This window comes from Marmota monax, unplaced genomic scaffold, assembly GCF_021218885.2.
Source record: "Marmota monax isolate L192 unplaced genomic scaffold, Marmota_monax_Labrador192_F-V1.1 WCK01_AAM20220418_F8-fsc00008, whole genome shotgun sequence".
Taxonomy (NCBI): Eukaryota; Metazoa; Chordata; class Mammalia; order Rodentia; family Sciuridae; genus Marmota; species Marmota monax.
In genome coordinates this window covers 28,448,726-28,469,280 of record NW_026694432.1, presented here as the reverse complement: position 1 = coordinate 28,469,280, position 20,555 = coordinate 28,448,726, and the positions used below count along the sequence as shown (strand labels likewise).

Below are 20,555 nucleotides of genomic sequence, written 5' to 3'. Positions count from 1 at the left end.
GAGCTATATCCCCAGCCCTTCTTTTTCTTTCTCTCTTTCTTTCTTTTTTTTTTTTTTTTTTTTTTGAGACAGGGTCTCGCTAAATTGCTGAGGCTGGCCTCAAATTCGCCATCCTCCTGCCTCAGCCTCCTGACTCACTGGTATTACAGGCATGCGCCACTGTGACCAGCAGTCGTCTAGTACTTGAAACAATGAATGAGACCAAATATCTAAAATTTGGCTTTTATCTGAAGCACCATCCTTCTGTTGCTGTTCTAATGAACTCGGTTTTTCGGTATGCAGTACAGTTGCCTTAACTTGGTGGGTGTTCCGCAGGTTTCTGTAACCCGGTCTTTTTAAAATAAAAGTCGAATTGCAGGTTTCAAAAGTCCCTAGCCCGAACGATGCCGGAGGTCCAATCCTCTCCTCTATGGTGATAAAGGACCGCAAACCCTCCCGAGAGGAGGCTCAGACTCCGCCGCCTCCACTGCCTGCGCGCCCAGTGGTAGCAAGGCTGCCTTGCAAAGGTTTCGCAAGGTGCTGTCTACGCAGCGGCTTAGGTTACAGCCCGGTTCCGCGAGGGCCGGGTTTCCGAGGCCGTCACTGCGCAGCCAGCGGTGGGAAGGGCGGCCTAATTCCAGCCACTTTCCCAAGCAGGCGGGGACCAAGCGCCCGGAAGCGGCAGGGGCTGGCGGCCGCTTTCCGCAGCCGCCTCTGCTCGGAGTCCTCTCCTTTCCTTCCCCAGGCCGGCGCCGGGGCCGTCTGCTCGCGGTGCTGGAGGGCGCCGGGGCCGCACTGAGCCCGCCGCGTCCCGGGGCCCGGCGCGCGAGCAGGACTCCCGGCGCCGTCCCTCCCTTCCCCGCCCCGCGCCGCGCGCCTGCGCGCAGGCTGTGAGGAACTCGGCATCCCGGCCTCCGCGGGCGGGCGGACGCGCGCGCACCCGCGGCGAGGGGGCGGCGGCCAGGCGGCGGGAGGCGGGCCGCGCGCGCCGGTGGGAAGCGTCCGGCAGCCACAGCGCCAGCTCCGTCGTAGTCGCTGCCGCCCGGGTCCCGCTCGCCCCTCCTCCCGCTCCCCCCGCCCGCCGCCGCCCGCGCGCATGCGCCTCCGGAGCGCGAGGGTCGGCTTCGGGTGTGTGGTGGCTGCAGAGCGGAGCTGCGAGGCCCGAGAGTCAGAACCTGGGGGAGAGGGATGGTCTCTGCACCCGGGGGAGCCGGAGGAGCCGCCGCCGCTGCCGACGCCACCGCCGCAGCCGCCGCCGCCGCCGCCCCGGCGCCCGCCTCCCGGCGCTGACGGCCTCGTACGAAGCCGGCGAGGGGGAGCCAGCCATCGCGGTCGCCGGCACGCCGCCCAGCATGGTCCGGGAAACCAGGCACCTCTGGGTGGGCAACTTACCGGAGAACGTGCGGGAGGAGAAGATCATCGAGCATTTCAAACGGTGAGTGACACGAGGCCCCGGCCGCGCTCGCTCCTCGGGCGCCGCTGCCCGACCGGCCCGTTGCCGGCCCCTCCCCGTGCGCGGAACTGGTGAGCAGGACCCCGGCCAGACCCGCGGCGGGTGCGGGCAGCGTGCGCTGTCCCCGGCCGCTCGGCCCCTTCGCGGCGTTGGGCCTCGGGCCTCCGGGGAGCCGGGCCGCCGCCTCCCCGCCGAGGGGAGCAGGCCGGGTGCCCTCGCGTCCGCGGAGGAGCGGCGCTGTCGCCGAGCTCGCCCGCGGGGTCGCGTCCTTGCGCCCGGCTCCGGGGCTGCGAGTGGCCGCGGTCGGGCGGGAACCCGAGGCCGCCCGACCGCCGCGGCGCCCCGTGTCCCGCAGCAACTCCCGCTCCTCGCGCTCGAGATGTCCGGCTTGGAGAGGAAGGGCTGCGCGGAAACCCAAGCCCCGGTGGGTACCGCGGGGCGCCTCGCAGGTGGGAGAAGTCCTGGGGACCTCGCGGAGGGTTGCGCCTGGAAACCAGCGGAGCGGGCAAGTGGTTTCGCGTTTTGCGGGCTCGGCGCAGAGGCTGCCCGAAGTTGGGCTGCGGCGCCTCGGGACGCCCTCGCCCCGCTCCCGGCCGCCCGCCGGGGCTTGGGTGGCGGACCCAGCGTCCGGGCGCCGGCCGAGAAGGCAAGGCGGGCACCTCCCGCGCCGCCACGGCCTTGTGACCCAGCGGCCTTTCGAGTAGTCCTGTCCCCATCCCCGAATTCGTCAATCTAGCGATTCAAAGGCGCCGGCCTTTCAGGGTTAGATGTAATGGTTTCCACCTTCCCGAACGTTTTGTCTGGAAATGTAGGACTGGGTGCTGCTCTTGGTGCACCTTACTTTTCAGTAGCGCTTGGCGCTTGTTTTCTTTGTGGAGTGCATGTGTGCTGTCACTGGGGGGAGGCCGCGGTGGGGACTACTACTTAAAATGACGAGGTGCTGGGACTGGGCGCACTCTGAGGAGGACCGCCGCAGAGCTGCGGCCGTCCTAGGAGGTTGCTGTTTCTGCCGGTCTTCAGGACCCTGAGGGGCTCCGAGTCTGGTTCGCTCCTAATTCAATTCCTCTTACTATCTAGCGAGAGAGGGAAATTGTGGGGCGTCCTTATTAGTGAGTCACCATGGGAAAAATAGGTTGCGTCGCTCGTTCCGGAGCCGCTTGGATAAGGAAATGGAAGCAGCGGCGGCGGAGCTCCTCTTTCAGATGGAGGATCATTGATTGTGTTGGCGGTTACTGTTACCGGGGTATTAAATCGCCGCTGGGGCGCGCGTGTGCGCGTGTCCGCGTGTGAAAAGGACCGGGCACGCAGAGGCCATTCATAACCTGCTGAGCCGTCCCCGGCAGGCCTGGGGGAGGTGCGCGCTCCCCGGGACTCCCGGTGTTTACTACGTGGTGCCTGAGAGACGGGCGAGGGGGAGGTCGGAGGAGAAACTCGCCTCCGTGCCCTGGGATGAGCGGAGGCTGCGGGCTGAGGCAGGTAGCAGATGGGAACTTTCCTGTGCTGCTCCACCCCTTTCCCGCCCCCGCCTCCGTTATCGTCAGTGTTTTGGTGGAAAAATCGTTTAGGTGCAGATTATGGGAGTGGAAAACCGCTGAGAAGGGCTCCCTTTAATCTCCGGGTGGACTTTCCCTGTGGTCTCTGCACGGGAGATTCGTAGGCACCGACGTGCAGACACGTGCATTGCAGCATTCGTTCTGCTCCTGTTAAGAGCCCGACGGGTCATTCCGTATTAGGCAGAGTTCAGAGACATTGCATGCCTCTGGCGGGGAGTTTGACCCCTCTGCAAGATGAGAGGGTGTAGGGAGAGGACCGAGGAAGTGGTCCCAAGCGGTTCTGGAAGGGCTTTAAGTGGATGGCGCTGCGGTCCGGCTCGTATGAATGACTTTCTAAAATGGCGGCCAGGACCCACTTTATGTGGGAATCGGCAGAGCAGAGCGCAGAATGCACAGAGGGAGGCGGCGGGGCTGCCTCCAAGAGCTTGGCCGTGTTCAGTGCTCACCGCTGCGTTGGAGAGGAAGGTCTGCCCATTGTGCACCAAAACAGATGCTACTGACAGAAGCAGGTTTTATTTTAAAATTAAGCAGACTGTGTCTTTGAAACTCCTTTATTTTAAAGGCGATTTTTAGAAATTTTAAATGAATTTATCTCATTTGAATAGGCAGTACTTTTTAATGGTTTCAGCGAGTATAAAAAGGTACATAGGAGACAAATCTCCCCTTCACCCTTGACCCGGGAATTCCCGGTTCTCATACCTCCCGCCCCCAAAACAGGTAATCTCTATTTCTGGTTTCTTGTTTATCTTTCTGCGCCTACGAGAAGTGTTCTCCATGATCCTGCTGTGGAGCTAAACGGACCAACCAGCCTTTTATTCCTTTTGTAGAATATGTTTTGTAAAATGTGTGACTGCTACGGGAGGGAAAACGAAATCTGAATAATTTTAAATAAAAGGGATGAAAGGTAGTTATACCAGAGTGATGGCTCTACAAGAAAATTTAATGATATTCACCTCTGGAGTCCAGTAGACATCAGAATGAGAAAAACCATGCAATACCCATGTCAAAACTAAAGCTTGGGGTAATAGCTCAGTAGTAAAGCACTTGCCTAGCGTGTGTGAGGTTCTGGGTTCGGTTCCCAGTACCGCAAAAACAAAACAACGCCCCCCATGGAAGGAAAAAAAAGAAAGGAAAAAACAAAAAACAAAAAAACACAAACCTGACGCCTAAGTGCCTGCTTCTGCCCTTTTCCCTAGCTGATTGCAACATTAACTAATAACTGTTTTACAGGATTAAGAGGTGTACACTGGGAATACATTATATAAAACGTTTTCAAGATGAATGTTCTCTTAACAGTGACTAGGCTTTTGTATTTGGATTAAAAAGTATTTGGATTAAAAAAAGAACTAAACCAGACAGCTCTGGAGGCAGGACAGTTTAGACACATTTGGGGGTGGGGTGGGGGGATATCGAGTCATATTTTCTTTTTCCAATTTATATTTTGATGAGTGTTTTTGGTGGACAATAGATTGAGGGAAGGATGCCGATTTGGCTTTTTTCCCTCTGTGCCAAAGAAAGACCAAACCCTTAGAACATAAGAGCAATTTTCAAAATTTGGCTTTACCTTCGTAATAATAAATCTATTGTGTTCATTCTCTTTATAGCTTTCCATATGCTGAATTAAAAAAAAATTAAGGACTATTTTTGAATAGGGTTTTAGTTAACAAAGATTCATTACAGGGGCACAATGGAGAAAGTCCTTTCCTTTGTATGTTGGCTGGGTTGAAGGGGGAAGGGAGGAATTACACAACAATTGGTTGCTGTCTTTTAGTTGTAAGAGAGAGGTGTGTGCAAAGGCCAGCCTTGAATTAGAAAGAAGGAATGAATAGAACCCTTGAAAGATTTTGTTAAAAATTATGCCTTATTTTCAGATTAGGTTCTTTCCATTCACCTCCCACCGGCTTGTTTTAGTCATAAGTTAAATGTTACTCTAAGATTGGGTGAGATAAATCTTCATTCTTGAAAATTTGTCAAGAATTAGACCCATTTAAATATGCTTTATTTTTGGCAATTTAAATGTTTTATCAGGCTGGGTACTGTAGTATATGCCTGTAATCCCAGCAACTCCAGAGGCTGAGGCAGGAGGATCAGAAGTCTGAGGCTGGACAATTTAGCCAGATCCTGACTTAAAAAATTGCAGGGTGGGGCGAGTAGGGACTTAGCTCAGTAGTAGAGCATCCCTGGAATCAATCCCCAGTACTTCTAAGAGGGGAAAAAAGGAGTTTTATCACAATGATTTTTCCCGAGTTTAAATAGTTGGAATAAATGTTACATATGTTCAAATACCTTTACTTCTTGGACACATATAAAATAATAAGGAAGAGTTTCCTTGTCCTTTATAGCAAGAGATATTTTTAGACTTAAACAAATTTTACTTATCATAGCCTACATCATTGCTGCATTCAAGACAGATGGTTTCTATGAGATGACCTCTGATTTTGAATATTATAATTTTGAATATCTATTTTCATGATAGACTTTTGCATATTTTAAAAATAACACAAAAATAATCAGTTATGCTGGGAGTTAATCACCACTCAGGAGGCTGAGGCAGGAGTATCCCAATTTCAAGGCCAATCTCAGCAGTTCAGCAAGGTCCCAAGCAACTTAGCAAACCCTGTCTCAAAATTAAGAAAATAAATAAATAAATAAACATGGATGGGCATGTAGCTCAGTGATAAAGGACCTCTGGATTCAATTCCCAGTATAAAGAAGGAAAAAAAAAAAGTGACATTGGAAGACAGTTTAGGCCTCATTGCAAGGAAGAGTGATGGCATTCAATTTGTGTAGCAGGTAACATTTCCAGACACCTTTGTTGTAAATTCTTGGTTACTTGGGATTGTGTTGTTTGGTATGTTTACGAAATATTTCAGACTTGATTTATGAAACATTTTAAGTTCCATGAACACTAATGTTTTGGGAAAATTTACACAGAAGTATAAACATAGTAGTGATGTGAGTGAAGGCTTTTCTAAATGTTCTTTCAAGTCATTTTCCCCTTAGTTAGAAGGGTTGTTTTTTAACTTTCTTTTTTGGCAGTGATAGGTATGGAACCTGGGACTATGAGTATACTAAGCAAGGGCTCTGTTCCTAAACTGTATCCCCAGCATTGTTGCTTACATTTTAAAAATGTGGAAACCAAATGTTAATTATTTTATTAGAAGCCATGTAATTTATGAGTGATATCTAGCTGGTTTTTAGTGTGTGGAAATATGCTTTGCAGTGAAGAGATGTTCTTGGTATAAAACATTCCAATATTCAGATTGTCCCCATGCATGGGTCCTTGTCTGCCAAGTTGAAAATAACGCATCTTAAAAAAACTACAGTGGAATAACTGTATAAAATCCTAACTTAAATTTAGCGACTCTTTGGATTTAATTGCTTAGGATATAATTTTGAGTATAGAAACGAATAGAACTCTAGTATGTTCAAGGATTTTTATTATATAAGAAACTGCTCAAATCTTTATAGTTTTGAAATATGTGTAGGAAAATTCAAACGGAAAACACTGTTTCTTCACCTGTGTAGCTAATACTAGATACTACTCCAACTTCAAGTTTGGGGTGTGTGTGTGTGTGTGTGTGTGTGTGTGTTGCTGGGGATTGAATCCAGGGCCTTGTGCATGCAAGGCAAGCACTCTACCAACTGAACTATATCCCCAGCCTCTGTCTTTGTTTCTTTATATTAGTTGCTGAGAATATTGACAAACTGAAATTTCTCCAATTATACCTTGTACTGACCTTTAAGTTCTTACCATGTTTACATATAGTATGTATACTTCTTTATACATAATTCATTTATGGCTTCTTTGATTCTTAAAATTATTTGACCCAAAGTGATTTTTTTATATTGACCTCATTTAATTCCTTTGATTTAAAAACATATATACACATTTTAAGTCCATTTTATATTTAAAAAAAATACCCTTAGTGATTTGTATCTCTTTTTAAATATTTACTTATTCATATATTTTTGCAGTGCTGGGGATTGAACCCAGGGGTACTTTGCCACTGAGCTACATCCCCAACCCCTTTTATTTTTTTTTTAAATATTTATTTATTTTTTAGTTGTAGGTGAACACAATATCTTTTCGTGGTGCTGAGGATCGAACCCAGGGCCTCACATGTGCTAGGCAAGCACTCTACCACCGAGCCACAACCCCAGCCCTTATTTTCTGTTTTGAATCAGGGTCTTGCTCACTTGCCCAGGCAGGCCTTGACCCTCCAGCCTCAGGCTCCCAAGTAGCTAGGATTACAGGTGTGTGTTATCGTGCCAGACTGATTTATGTAATTTATAAATCAATAAATTGTTAGGTAGCAGGCATTTTTTGATTCACCCATTCATTTTTTAAAATTATGCTCCTTTGCATTCAGGGTTATTTAAAAGTTTCTTTGGGTTGAAAGAATGATGATAAAAGAACACATTATTACTTTATTATATCAGAAGGATGTTAGAATCTTTAGTGAAGACTGTTACTGCTTAGGTAAGAATTCAGGAGGAAGCACTAAACATGAATGGGAAAATACATATTTATGTCTTATTGACATTTAGTATTTCCTTAATATGTGGTGTGGCGGGGGAACAACATGGTAGTTGGTTTATAGATGTCATATATTTTAAAACTGTGGGTTCACGTATCTCTAGTATGTTTAAGGATTTTTATTATATAAGAAACTGCTCAAATCTTTATAATTTTGGAATATGTGTAGGAAAATTCAGATGGGAAAACACTGTTTCTTCACCTGTGTAGCTAATACTAGACATTACTCCAACTTCATTAGGATTTTTCTAACCTCTCCATTTTCATGTTTGTAAATCCCTTCTCAGGCAACCAACATGGTAGTTGATTATAGGCATGCACCACTACACCCCATGCATCGTTATTCATCCTCATCATGACTTGGAAAAATTATAATAACATGATATATGCTGCTATATTCTTTTATTTGATGCAGGAATAAAAAGTGTGTATGTAGATTATGGTATCACCAGTTTTTATTTCAGATATATTAAAAAAAATTCTGATTTGGAGAATTTTGAACATATAGAGAAATAGACCAAACAGTAAAACAACTTAGCAAGACTCAAAATAAAAAGGGTTGGGGGTGTGGCTCAGGGGTAAAGTACCCCTGGGTTCAATCCACAGTACCTGGAGTAGGGGAACCAAAATAGTACAGAATCCCAAGAACCTATCAATCAGCCCCACAACCATCAGTATATGACCTATGAGGAAAAACAAAGCAAAGGAGGGGAGTAGAGCACCCTGAGGCTTGGGATGAGAAGATAATCTTAGATGTGAGAAGATGGACATTTGATATACCAGAATGAGGACCTCATTTATTTTTCTTCTTCCTGTATTATTTCAAAAGAAAAAAGAATTCAAAAAGATAGCTTAGGAACAGAACAAAAAAATTCCCAGATCTCCTTCTCTGAAATTCCCCAGTTATTAACATTTTGTCACATTTGCTTTGTTACTCTTTCCTTTTTTTTCCTTTCCCTTTTTTGGTGGTACTGGTGATTGAACCTAGAGGCTCTCTACCACTGAGCCATACCTATAGTCCTTTTTATTTTATTTTGAGATAGGGTCTTACTTAGTTGCTGAGGCTGGCCTCTAGCTTTCAGTCCTCCTGCCCCATCCTCCAACTAAGAACTCTACCAACTGAGCTATGTCCTCAGCCCTGCTTATTTGTTTTGATGCCCATAACATCCTAATTTTGAGTCAGCAGGGGAGCCTTTAAACTAGCTACTAATGTAGTTGAGCATGCACCTGTAGTCCCAGGTTCTTGCAAGGCTGAAGCAGGATGATCTCTTGAACTCAGGAGTTTCAGTTTCAGGTCAGCCAGGGCAACATAGTGAGACCCTGTCATAGCCCCCATTCCTTCCAGAAAAATAAAAAGTTAGCTAGCTACTGTGTTTCCATCATTCTTCAGATACTCAATTCTGGCACAACAAAGGCTTATTTTGTACTTTCTCTGTCACTGAAACAGACATTTATTTCTTCAAGGAGCCCTGGCCCCCTTTTAGTTTAATTATTTAGAAACCAAGATCTAGGTGCTTTGGTTTGGCCATTACTGCAGAGCTGAAGTGTGTTTTTTGGGTGTACATGTATATATACACATGAACATGCCTCTGTGTCATACTTTAAAACTGTGGGCTTACAGATGTTACATTACGTGAATATTTTTCTAACCTCCCATTTCATATTTGTAAATTCCTTCTCAGACAAGAAACCTGCTTTCCATTATTCATGATATACTTATTTGCTCAGTTATATGTTCTATGTAAGTATATCCCAACTTAATCTGTCTCCCTTTCTTCTTCACCTCTGGTGACATTGCCTCTGTTGCCTCTGCGGGGCCTCCTGTACATAACTGTTCTCTTTCTTGGAAACCAGCTGGGCAAGGCAGGGAAAGGAAGGTGGGACTGAAAGTGATTTGCCTGTTTTTGCCCTTATTTTTTCTGTAGGAGACTACTTGTGGATGGATTCAAAAGTGCCAAAATGGCACTTGCTGCTGATGCCATTTTAAAGCAGATTTGGGACCACCTCATTCTTAAAATTTTAGGTTTGATTTTACTTAGATCACTGACTTTCTGTGGAGTGTGAGCTCAACCACTGGATCAGTCTGAGCTCTATCATACGTGAGTCATGGGAGAGGTGATAATGATAAAGACAGTTTCTTTTTTTCCTTTTTGGTCCTGAGGACTGAACCCAGGGGTGCTTAACAACTGAGGCACATTACCCAGCCCTTTCTTATTTTTTATTTTGAAACAGGGCCTCATTAAGTTGCTTAGGGCCTTGCTAAATTGCTGAGGCTGGCTTTGAATTTGCTGTCTTCTGTCTCAGACTCTACAGCTGCCAGGATTACAGCTGTGCCACTGCCACCAGGCTCAGAGAGAGTTCATTTCTTAGTAATAATATTAGAAGTCATTTTTTCCCTTTATTTGGGTGTCAACCCTCACTTTGGTGTGGCATTTCACTAAAATTTTGCCCTGACCTTACCTCTTCCAAACTTTATTGACCTGAATCTTTTTTTTTTTTTTTCCCTTTCCCACCTTCACTGTTGTGGCTTCCTTAAGTAATTAAGATACCCTGTTCCAGCTGTGCATGGTGGAGCTCACTTGCAATCTTAGCTACTCAAGAGGCTGAGGCAGGAGGATCTCAAATTGCAGGCCTGCCTGAGCAATTTCAAAAGACCCTGGCTAAAAATAAAATTTAAAGAAGGAGCTGAGGAGCCAGGTGCAGAAGTGCAGGCCTGAAATCCCAACACCTCAAAGCCAGACTCTGCAAAAGGGAGGTGCTAAGCAACTCAGTGAGACCCTTTCTCTAAATAAGATACAAAATAGGGCTGGGGATGTGGTTTAGTAACCTAGGGCCCGGAGTTCAATCCCCAGTACCAAAAAAAAAAAAAAGAGAAAAATGCTGGATAGTGCAGGAGGGCCCAGGTTTAATCCTTAGTACTCTAAAAGGAACACACATGTTCATTGATACAAACAAGCCAGATGTTGCATAACATTTATTTTATTGTTATTATTATTTTTTGTAGTACTGGGAATTGACCCTGGGGCTTCACACATGCTGCACAACTGCTGTACCACTGATTTTGAGACAGGTTTTTGCTAAATTGCCCAATGTGCCCTTGAACTTGGCATCTTCCTGTCTTGGCCCCCTGAATCTCTTGGGATTATAGGTGTGTGCCACTTTGCCTGGGTTTCCCTTAATTTTAAAAAATGATAAATGTGCTCTGTTACATTAATCAAAGGCATATAAGGACTAGTTCTTATAGACCTCTTTTTATCTCTTCTACCTTATTATGAAATAACAGAGTTGTTTTTTAATTGTTTTTTTTGGTCACAGATGAATCCTTTTCAGCATAACTTTGTTTTGTCTTTCTAAAAAAGAAGGTACAAAAAAGGAACTTTGATTACAGCTTTGAGTCTGAGGGTTGTGACCTTTGATTGCCTTTATGTTGAATTTATTTGAAATTTGTCTAAAAAATAATTTTATGAGAAAATTCCTCAAAAAACGTATCGTTTTTAGAGAAAGCTTTTTGTTTGAGAGCTATAACTAGGCAGGTTAAGATGTTGAGTGGAGGGCTGGGGATGTGGCTCAAGTGGTAGCGTGCTTACCTAGCATGTATGAGGCACTGGGTTTGATTCTCAGCACCACATAAAAATAAAATGGAGATATTGTGTTCACCTAAAACTGAAAAATAAATATTAAAAAAATGTTGAGTGGAGAGGTTAATATAAGATCTTCAAGCATAGAATCTAGTAACTTAGTTTTAATTTGATGAAGTTAATTTAGTCCAAGTTTATTTATTATTTTTATAAAAAATGTTGGAGTTGAATAGAAAAAAGCCAAATATTTAGAGAACCTTATTTTTTTAACTGGAAGTAGAGGTAGTCGCTCAAAATTTTAGAAAAATATTTCTAGTGAACCGCAAGTTGAGGTGCATGCCTATAATCCCAGGGACTGGGGAGGCTAAAGGCAGGAGAAGCATAAATTCAAGGGCAGCCTCAGCAATTTAGTGAGGCCCCGTGTCCAAAAAAATAAAAAGGACTGGGGATATAGCTCAGTGGTAAAACACCTTTGGGTTCAATCCTCAGTATTCTCCCTCCAAGTGTGTGTGTGTGTGTGTGTGTGTGTGTGTAAGAGATATATATATGAAAAGAATATGGAATTTATATATATTTTAAAAAGGTGCGATCACATATTTGTCGTCTTCTATCCAAGCAATATGTTATGAAATATGGATAAATAAATAAATAGTTCAGTGAAAACTAGACATATTCCTAAATTTTTAATTTAAAAAAATTAATATTTAACTAAAATAAATAATAAGGATAGAGATTAATTTTTTTCATCAATTGTAGTGTCAGTATTGTCCTGGCAAGGCAAGTAGGAAGCCCCTTTCCAAGAGTCCTTTGCAGTTGTACTAGGGACTCTTGCTGCAGAGTTATGCTAATTTATTGTTTAGTGTCTTGACTTCTGCTACTTGAACTTTTTTATTTTTTTCACCCTTCCCCTTTTTGATCAACTTGCCTTGCATGTTGTTGTCTTGATTAATTTTTTTTTGTTTACTGCTGTTAATTTAAAAAGTGTTTAATGTTGATCATGAGCATTTTATATGATCACAGAACATTTGGAGTTTTTCTCTTCAAAATTGGGCAGTGTTTGCAGTAGTACACACCTGTAATCCCAGCTGTTTGGGTGGCTGAGGTAGGAGGATGGCAAGTTCTAGGCCAATTTGGGTAACTTAGTAAGATCCTGTCTAAAAATAAAAAGGCCTGGGGATGTAGTTCAGTAGTAGAGTGTCCCTGGATTCAGTCATACAAACAAAACACAAAATTTGGTGATCTTTTCAAAGATTAGTTGAGACTATCCTTTTGTTAAAAGTTAATTTTACTGGGCTGGGATTGTGGCTCAGCGGTAGAGCGCTCGCCTAGCATGGGCAGGACCCGGGTTCGATCCTCAACACCACATAAAAATAAAGGTTTTGTGTTGTGTCCATTACACCTAAAAAATATTAAAAAAGTTAATTTGGGCTGGGGATGTGGCTCAAGTGGTAGCGCTCTCGCCTGGCATGCGTGCGGCCCGGGTTGGGTCCTCAGCACCACATACAAACAGAGATGTTGTGTCTGCCGAAAACTAAAAAAAAAAAAAAAAAAAAAAATTAAAAAAAAATTCTCTCTCTCTCTTCTCTCTTGATCGATCTCTCTCTCTTAAAAAAAGTTAATTTTACTTAGTAAATGGCTTTTTATTAGATTGCTTTAGAATAGTGTATATGTGTGTATAAATAATATGCCCCCCCCCACTGAAGTAATAATTCCAAAGAATTTTATCATTTAGGGCTTTACTGAAAAAAGGTGTCCTTTGCCAAGAGTTCTAGATATCAGATTTTCATGTACAGGAATCTAGGCATTCACTCTGAATTCAGAGAAACATGGGATATAGTTTTATTAGTTGAATTAAGCTTATCCTCAGTTTTAAAGTTTTTTAACCCTTTCTAATTAAAACCAGTAGTTTCTCATACTAAAAAGTAATATGGGGCTAACTCAATGGTAAAGCAATACCATGTATCCTATGCTAAAGATCCTGAGTTCCTGAAGGTGGGAGGATCTCAGTGACCTGCTAGTCCGAGACCAACACAGTAAATAGAATATTTATCAGATATGTGATGAGAAATATGTAAAATGAGTATTATTTACTTTTAGAAATGAGGTTCTGATACACGCTACAAACATGAATGGACCTTGACGGGCATTCGAATTGTTTCCCTTTTTTGGAAGTAGGGAAAAGGCTTTTAAGGAAGTTGCTGTGAGCATTTCTTTCTTTCTTTTTTTTTTTTTAGAGAGAGAGAGAATTTTTAATATTTATTTTTTAGTTTTTGGCGGACACAACATCTTTGTTTGTATGTGGTGCTGAGGATCGAACCCGGGCCGCACGCATGCCAGGCGAGCGCGCTACCACTTGAGCCACATCCCCAGCCCAAGCATTTCTGTATGTAATTTTAATGTGATCAGGTTTTAAGTTCTTTTGAGTATATACCTAGGAGTGGAATTGCTGGTTTTATGCATTAATTCTTTCTTTATTTTTTGGTGTACTGGGGATGAATTTAGATCCTAGTACTTAAAGAGCTCTATTACGGAACTTATTTCCAGCCTCTTTGTCTAACATTTTGAGGAACTGACATGTTTTTTCCAAAGTGGCTTCCTTGTATGATGGTTTAGATGTCTCCACTTGATATTGTCTTTTTTTTTTTTTTTTAAGTCATCCTAGTAGATATGAAGTGATATCTCTCTGTGTGTGTGTGTGTGTGTGTGTGTGTACACTTACTATACTGGGAATTGAACCTAGAGGTGCTCTACCACTGAGCTGTATCCCTAACCCTTTTTATTTTTGACTTTCGATTTTGAGACAGGGTCTCACTGAGTTGCCAAGCCTGATCTGTTGCAGTCCTCCTGTCTCTGCCTCCCAAGTTACTGGGATCACAGGCATGTGCCACCTCGCCTGGCTCATTGTGGTTTTGATTTTTATTTTCCCTATGAGTTGACGATATGGATCATCTTTCATGTGTTTATTGTTCATTGTATATCTTTGGAAATATGTCTGTTTATATTTGTTTCCCATTTAAAAAATTGGATTGTTTTTATCATTGAGTTGTAAGAGTTTCTAATTAGATAAATAACTTGCAAATATTTTCTTCCATTCGGTGGGTTTCTGTTTATGTGCAGTGCATGTCTTTGGATAGCATAAAGTCATTAACTAATTTGTTACTGTTATGCAGACTATTTGAATTTATTTAAGAGGGCTGGGGGTAAACAGTTCAGTGGTAGAGCACGCACCAGAAAGAAAAAAGAAAAAAATTTTTAGTCTTGTAGTTTTAGTCGTAGATGAACACAGTAAATTTTTATTTTTATTTTTTTTATGGTGTGCTGAGGGTTGAACCTAGTGCCTCACACTTGCAAGCTCTCTACCACTGAACCACAACCCCAGCCCCAGAAAAAGAAATCTTTGACTTGCTAGATGATTGTTAAAACTTTCAAGTTTTACTTTTGACTTTGATTTGTTTTGATTGACATTATAAATATCATTATCTTTATTTGGTTATGTCCAATAATAGGAGTCTTGTGATCTAAGTCTATGATTCTGAGTTAGACCTACATTTAGTATGTTGAAGTGTGTATCAGTAGTTTTAATAAAGTAGCTTTAATATCTAAAGCTATTATGTTGATGACAAATAATAGCTTTGGTTAGCTTTAAAAGATTGAGAATTGTACATGTAAAAATGGTTAAAATAACTAACTTTATTTTATCATAATTTTTTTTACTTAAAAAATTGAGCTGTGATGGTGTAAAAACAATGTGCCCAGCTCTAATTTAATGTTAAAATACATTATTATTATTATTTTAATATTAATTTTTTAGTTTTTGGTGGACACAACATCTTTATTTTTATGTGTGCTGAGGATCAAACCCAGCGCCCCGCGCATGCCAGGCGAGCACGCTACCGCTTGAGCCACATCCCCAGCCCCCCAAAATACATTATTATTATTAATTTAGGTACCTGGGATTGAACCCAGAGGGGCTTATGTACTGAGCCACATCCACAGCCCTTTTTTTGTATTTTATTCAGAGACAGGTTCTCACTAAGTTGCTGAGGCTGGCTTTGAATTTGTCATCCTCCTGCCTCAGTCTCCTAAGCCCCTGGGATTAACAGGGGCTAAGCTACATTATTTAAGCTGGGTGTATGGTGGCAATTGCCTATAGTCCCGCTATTTATGAAGCTAGGGGCAGCCTGGGCAGCATAGGGAGGCCCTGTTTTTTTTTTTTTTTAAAGACATTAAGTCTGCCTTTTTGCATACTTGAAGCAATCCCAGTCTGTGAAGTAGGAAGTAAAGGTGTGGGGTTGGTGGTGTTGCTCAGTGGTACAGTGCTTGTCTAGCATGAGAAAGGCCCTGGTCTCCAGCAATGCATAAATAAATAAATAAATGTCTGACACAGAGGGGAAACCAGTCTTTTGGTCTAAGTATAAAACTAAGTGGTTGATTTATATATTAGTAACTCCTTCATAAATACTTTTTGCTATAAAAAGGTAATACATGTGTTGATGTTCCTGCAGTATTCCAGATAGATTGGTTAAAATGGATACATTTATGATCTGAGTTCAAAAGAGAAACAATATTTTCTTTTAATCCCATACTTATAATCCCAGCTACTGGGGAGGCTGAGGTAGAAAGATGGTAAATTTCAGGCCAGGTTGGGCAGTGTTTGTTTGTTTGAACTAGCTATGAACCCAGAGGCACTTAACCACTGAACCATATCCCCAGCCTTTTAAAAATTCAAGTTAATTTAGAGACACGTCCTCACTGAGTTACCTGAGCCCTCACTAAGTTGCTAAGGCTGGCTTTGAACTTGGCAACTTCCTATCTTGGCCTCCTGAGCTCCTGGGATTACAAGTGTGCACCACCAAGCCCTGCCTGGGCAGTTTTAATGGGACACTGTCTCAAAATAAAAAGTAAAAAGAACTAGGGATATAGTCCCTACAGCAGAACCAAAATGAGTGAATGAATGGATGAGAAGTGATTTTGAGTTGTTCTTTTTTTTTTTTTCCCTGTGTTGAAGGTTGAATCCAGGCCTCCTTCATGGTACCCCACTGAGCTACATGCCCAGCCCTTTTAAACATTTTTTTTTTTTTTTTTTTTTTTGAGACCAGGGTCTTGCTAAACTGCCCAGGTTGGCAGTTGTCCTGCCTCAGCTTTCAGTGTAGCCTATATTATAGTTATTGGGATTGCAGGTATGCATCATTTCTCCCTTGGATCCTTTATCTTTTTTTTTTTGGTGTTGCTGGGAATGGAACCCAGGGCCTTACATATGCCAGGTAAGACCTACCACTGAACTACACTTCCAGACCCTATCATTTGCTTTCTTTTCTTTTTTTTTTTTTAATATTTTTTTAAGAGAGAAAGAATTTTTAAAAATATTTATTTTTCAATTTTCAGTGGACACAACATCTTTATTTTATGTGATGCTGAGGATCGAAGCGCCCCATGCATGCCAGGCGAGCGCGTTATCACTTAGCCACATCCCCAGACCTTATTTGCTTTCTAATAATGAACAATTTGATAATCATGGGATAAAAAGGTAGAAAAGTGTATAGTACACAAAGAAATTGGCATTTTTAAAAAATATTTTTAGGGCTGGGGTTGTGGCTCAGAGGTAGAGAGCTCGCCTAGCATGCGTGAGGCACTGGGTTCGATCCTCAGCACCACATAAAAATAAAATAAAGGTATTGTGTCCACCTACAACTAAAAAATAAAAAAAAAAATAAAAATATTTTTAGTTGTCAGTGGAGTTTATTTACTTATATGCAGTGCTGAGGATCGAACCCAGGGCTGAGGTGACATTCAACTTGAATTGGATTTAGGTGTGTGGTTGGCTAGGTTAATTGCATGCATCTTCAAAGAGACTTATACTCTGCTCATCACAATTCTATAACTCTTCCTTTCATAGTAGGATTTTGAAACCGGGATAGCCTTGGAAGACAGAATCTTTTTACCTGGAAATAGAGTAGTAATGTAGGCAATGATGAAAGGCTCAGGTCTGATCCCACATCCCCACACCCATGCTGGAACTGAACCCAGCCAGCATCTTGTGCTTCCTAGGCAAGGGCTCTACCATTGAGCTTATCCCCCAACCCCTGACATGTGAACTCTAGAAATTAACTGGGAAATAGAGGAGTTTAGTACCAAACTTGGAATGTGTTGTTTTCTCAGTGGGGTGTAGTTTTGTTGTTTGTTTCAAGAATGACTCAGGGAGGATTGATCTCTTTAGTAGGAGGAGTTGTGTGCAAATGAAGTATGTGGCAGTTCATTGCTATTGCTTATTAGTAGGTCAGATGCAAAAGCTGGAATTAAAATTACTCTTTGTATTCTTTTTTTTTTTTAAAAAAATATTTATTTATTTATTTTAGTTTTAGGCGGACACAACATCTTTGTTTGTATGTGGTGCTGAGGATTGAACCCGGGCCGCACGCACGCCAGGCGAGCGCGCTACCACTTGAGCCACATCCCCAGCCCACTCTTTGTATTCTTGTTGATAACTCTGACAAAGTTGAATGCAGTTCCTTCTGCAAAGAAGGGGTATTAAGAAAATTAATTGGGTTTTAGTATGCTAATGATTGATGTGTAATAGATCACGCTTTGGAATTAATGGAGTAAGTTTCTTTTCTTTTTTTTAATATTTTTTAGTTTTAAGTGGACACAATATCTTTATTTTATTTTTATGTGGTGCTGAGAATTGAACCCAGTGCCTCACACATGCTAGGCGAGCGCACTACCATTTGGGCCACATCCCCAGCCCCTGGAGTAAGTTTCTTGTGGAGTTTTTGGAAACAGTTTTGGACTAGGAAGAGTCTTTTTTTTCACTGTCAGAAAATTGAAAATTGTAAGTAAATTCTGTGAGGCTAAGTGATCTTTGTTTTGCTCCTAATACATGTCAAATGCCAAGAGCATCTGTTTTTTTTTTTTTTTTGCGGGGGTGGGGGGGATTGGGTGGTAAAAGGGATTGAACCCAGTGATATATGTTTCTTTTCTTTTTTAAATGTGCTGGCCATCAAACCCAGTGCCTGACATTTACTGGACAAGTGCTCTACCATTGAGACACAACCCCAGCCCTACTGAGCTGTTTCTAGTTCTTTTAAAACTTTATTATTTTGAGACAGGGTCTTGCTAAGTTGCTGAGGCTGGCCTTGAATCTGGCCATCCTACCTCATCCTTTCAAGTCACTGGAATTACAGGAATGAAAGAATATAAGAATACAGTTGGTCCTCCTTAGCCAATCATGCACACATTGAAAATATTTGGAAAAAAAATTGATTCTGTTGTGAATGCCTTATGCATTGTCATTATTCCCTAAACAATATAACAACTTTTTTGAGGGAGAAAGGTTTTCGGGGTATGGTGGTGCTGGGGTTCCAACCCAGGGCCTCACTCGTGGTAAGCATATTCTCTACCACTGAGCTACAGCCCCATCTCCCAGTATAACACATATTTATAAAGCAGCAACATTGAATTAGGCATTTAAAAGTAATTTTGAGAGATGGTTTAAAGTATATGGGAATATCTATCTTTTCAGGAAGTGAGATAGGAGGATTGTTTGTGCCCAGGAATTATGGGACAGTTTGAGCAACATAGGGAGACTCTATCTCAAAAAACAAACAAACAACCTCCACAAAGTATATGGGAAGATATATGTATGTCAATATGCATATACATTACCATTTTATGTAAAAGACTTGAGCTGCTATTTGGTATCTGCCTTTGGGGTGGGTAGGGAGATGTTTTGGTTGTGGATACCAAGGTATATCTGTACAGAATAGGTTGAAGTATATGGATGGTAATGCTAGGGACTCACGAATGCTAAGCAAGCATCTGTCACTGACTCCCCTCAACCCCAGCCCTGATACAGTGTTTTGATCAGTTTAATATATTGATGGTGAATATTTTTGAGCAAGTACAAACTAATTTTAGTCTAAGTTTATGTGTTCCTCCCACCATGCTGGGGATTGAACCCAGAGCATTGTACATGCTAGGCAAGCACTCTACCACTGAGCTACATACCCATAGCTCCTTAGTTTAGGTTTTCTTCACCGCCCCCTCCCTTCCTCTCTTCTGCCTAGGGCTTGAAAAACCAGGAGTGCAAGCTATATATATCCCCTGAGTTTTTTATTTTAAGACAGCGTTTTGCTAAGTTGCCCAGGCTGCCTCAAAAGTTTGATCCTCATGCCTTAGTCTTTTTTTTTTTTAAAGAGAGAGAGAGAATTCTAATATTTATTTATTTTTTTAGTTTTCGGTGGACACAATATCTTTGTATGTGGTGCTGAGGATCGAACCTGGGCCGCACGCATGCCAGGCGAGCACGCTACTGCTTGAGCCACATCCCCATCCATGCCTTAGTCTTTTGAGTCACTGGAATTACAGATGTGCACCACTGCCCCCTGGTTCTTGCTCATTTTTAGTTAACAAATGTCAGTAGGGGCTGGAGGTATAGTTCAGTGGTAGAGCACTTGCCCAGCATTCCTGAAACCCTGGGTTCTATACCAGTACCACACACACTACACAAAAGGTAAATGTTTCATCTTGAATAGCTGAGAAATATTTGAATACTAAAAGAAACTACTGTTTGGAAAGAGTAGTCAAAATTGGACATCACATTTACCGGCTGTGTTTTCTTGGATATAAAGATTTAAGCAGACTTTTTATTTGTTTAATTAAAAATTGAGAGTCTCCAGTATAGACATAGGTTTTCAATATCCAATTAAGTTCTCTTTTGTTAAGTTTGGTATTTTGTTTCCAAAATGTGTTCTCTTATGTAAAAATGATAACAATTGCTGGGCACTGTGGTGCACACCTGTAATCCTAGCAGCTTGGGAGGCTGAGACAGGAGGATTTCGAGTTCAAAGCCAGCACCAGCAATTTAGCGAGGCCCTAAGCAACTCAGTGAGACCCTGTCTCTAAAAATGAATACAAAATAGGGCTGGGGATGTGGCTCAGTGGTTGAGTGTCCCTGAGTTCAATCCTTGATAACTCCCATCCCCGAAAAAAACAACAGTTGAGCCCAGCATTGTGAAGTAGATGTGCCTTGTTTTGTTTCGTATTCATAAATCTGCATGAATACCTAGTTTTTCTTACAATTGCATTTAGTGCTTTATTATTTAGAATTTAAGCATGATTGTTTGTTTCCTTGTATGTGGCTGACTTATTTTGATGGGAGATTGATTGCTTCTTTTTTTTTTTTTTTAAGATAAGAAAAAAGTCTATGTGAATTTGGGTTTGGCCATAGGTTGCTATTGGGGGGGGGTAAGTGGTATATAATATTATCATTTTAACTACTTTTATTTTTTTTTATTTATTTTTTTGATGGTACTGGGGATTGAACCCAGGGCCTTGTGCATGCTAGGCAAGTACTCTACCAACTGAGCTATATCCCCAGCCCCCTACATTTAATTTTTAAATGTTTTTTGGTGCAATTATACATAATTATACATAATGGTGGAATTTATTGTGAT

At 42.2% G+C, this 20,555-nt stretch overlaps 1 protein-coding gene and 1 non-coding gene across 2 annotated transcripts in view; one reads left to right on the top strand and one right to left on the bottom strand.

Annotated features, from left to right (window-relative positions):
• The first annotated feature begins 1,223 nt into the window (after positions 1–1,223).
• Spen (spen family transcriptional repressor) overlaps positions 1,224–20,555 on the top strand; it is an 81,339-nt gene continuing 62,007 nt past the window's right edge. Inside the window, exon 1 of the mRNA XM_046469053.1 lies at positions 1,224–1,414. Coding sequence (XP_046325009.1) covers positions 1,332–1,414 — 83 coding nt within the window. The 5' untranslated portion in view covers positions 1,224–1,331. The remainder of the gene's footprint in view (positions 1,415–20,555) is intronic.
• Positions 20,405–20,477, bottom strand: Trnaa-agc (transfer RNA alanine (anticodon AGC)). Its single transcript has one exon. It is a non-coding gene; the product is annotated as a tRNA-Ala (tRNA).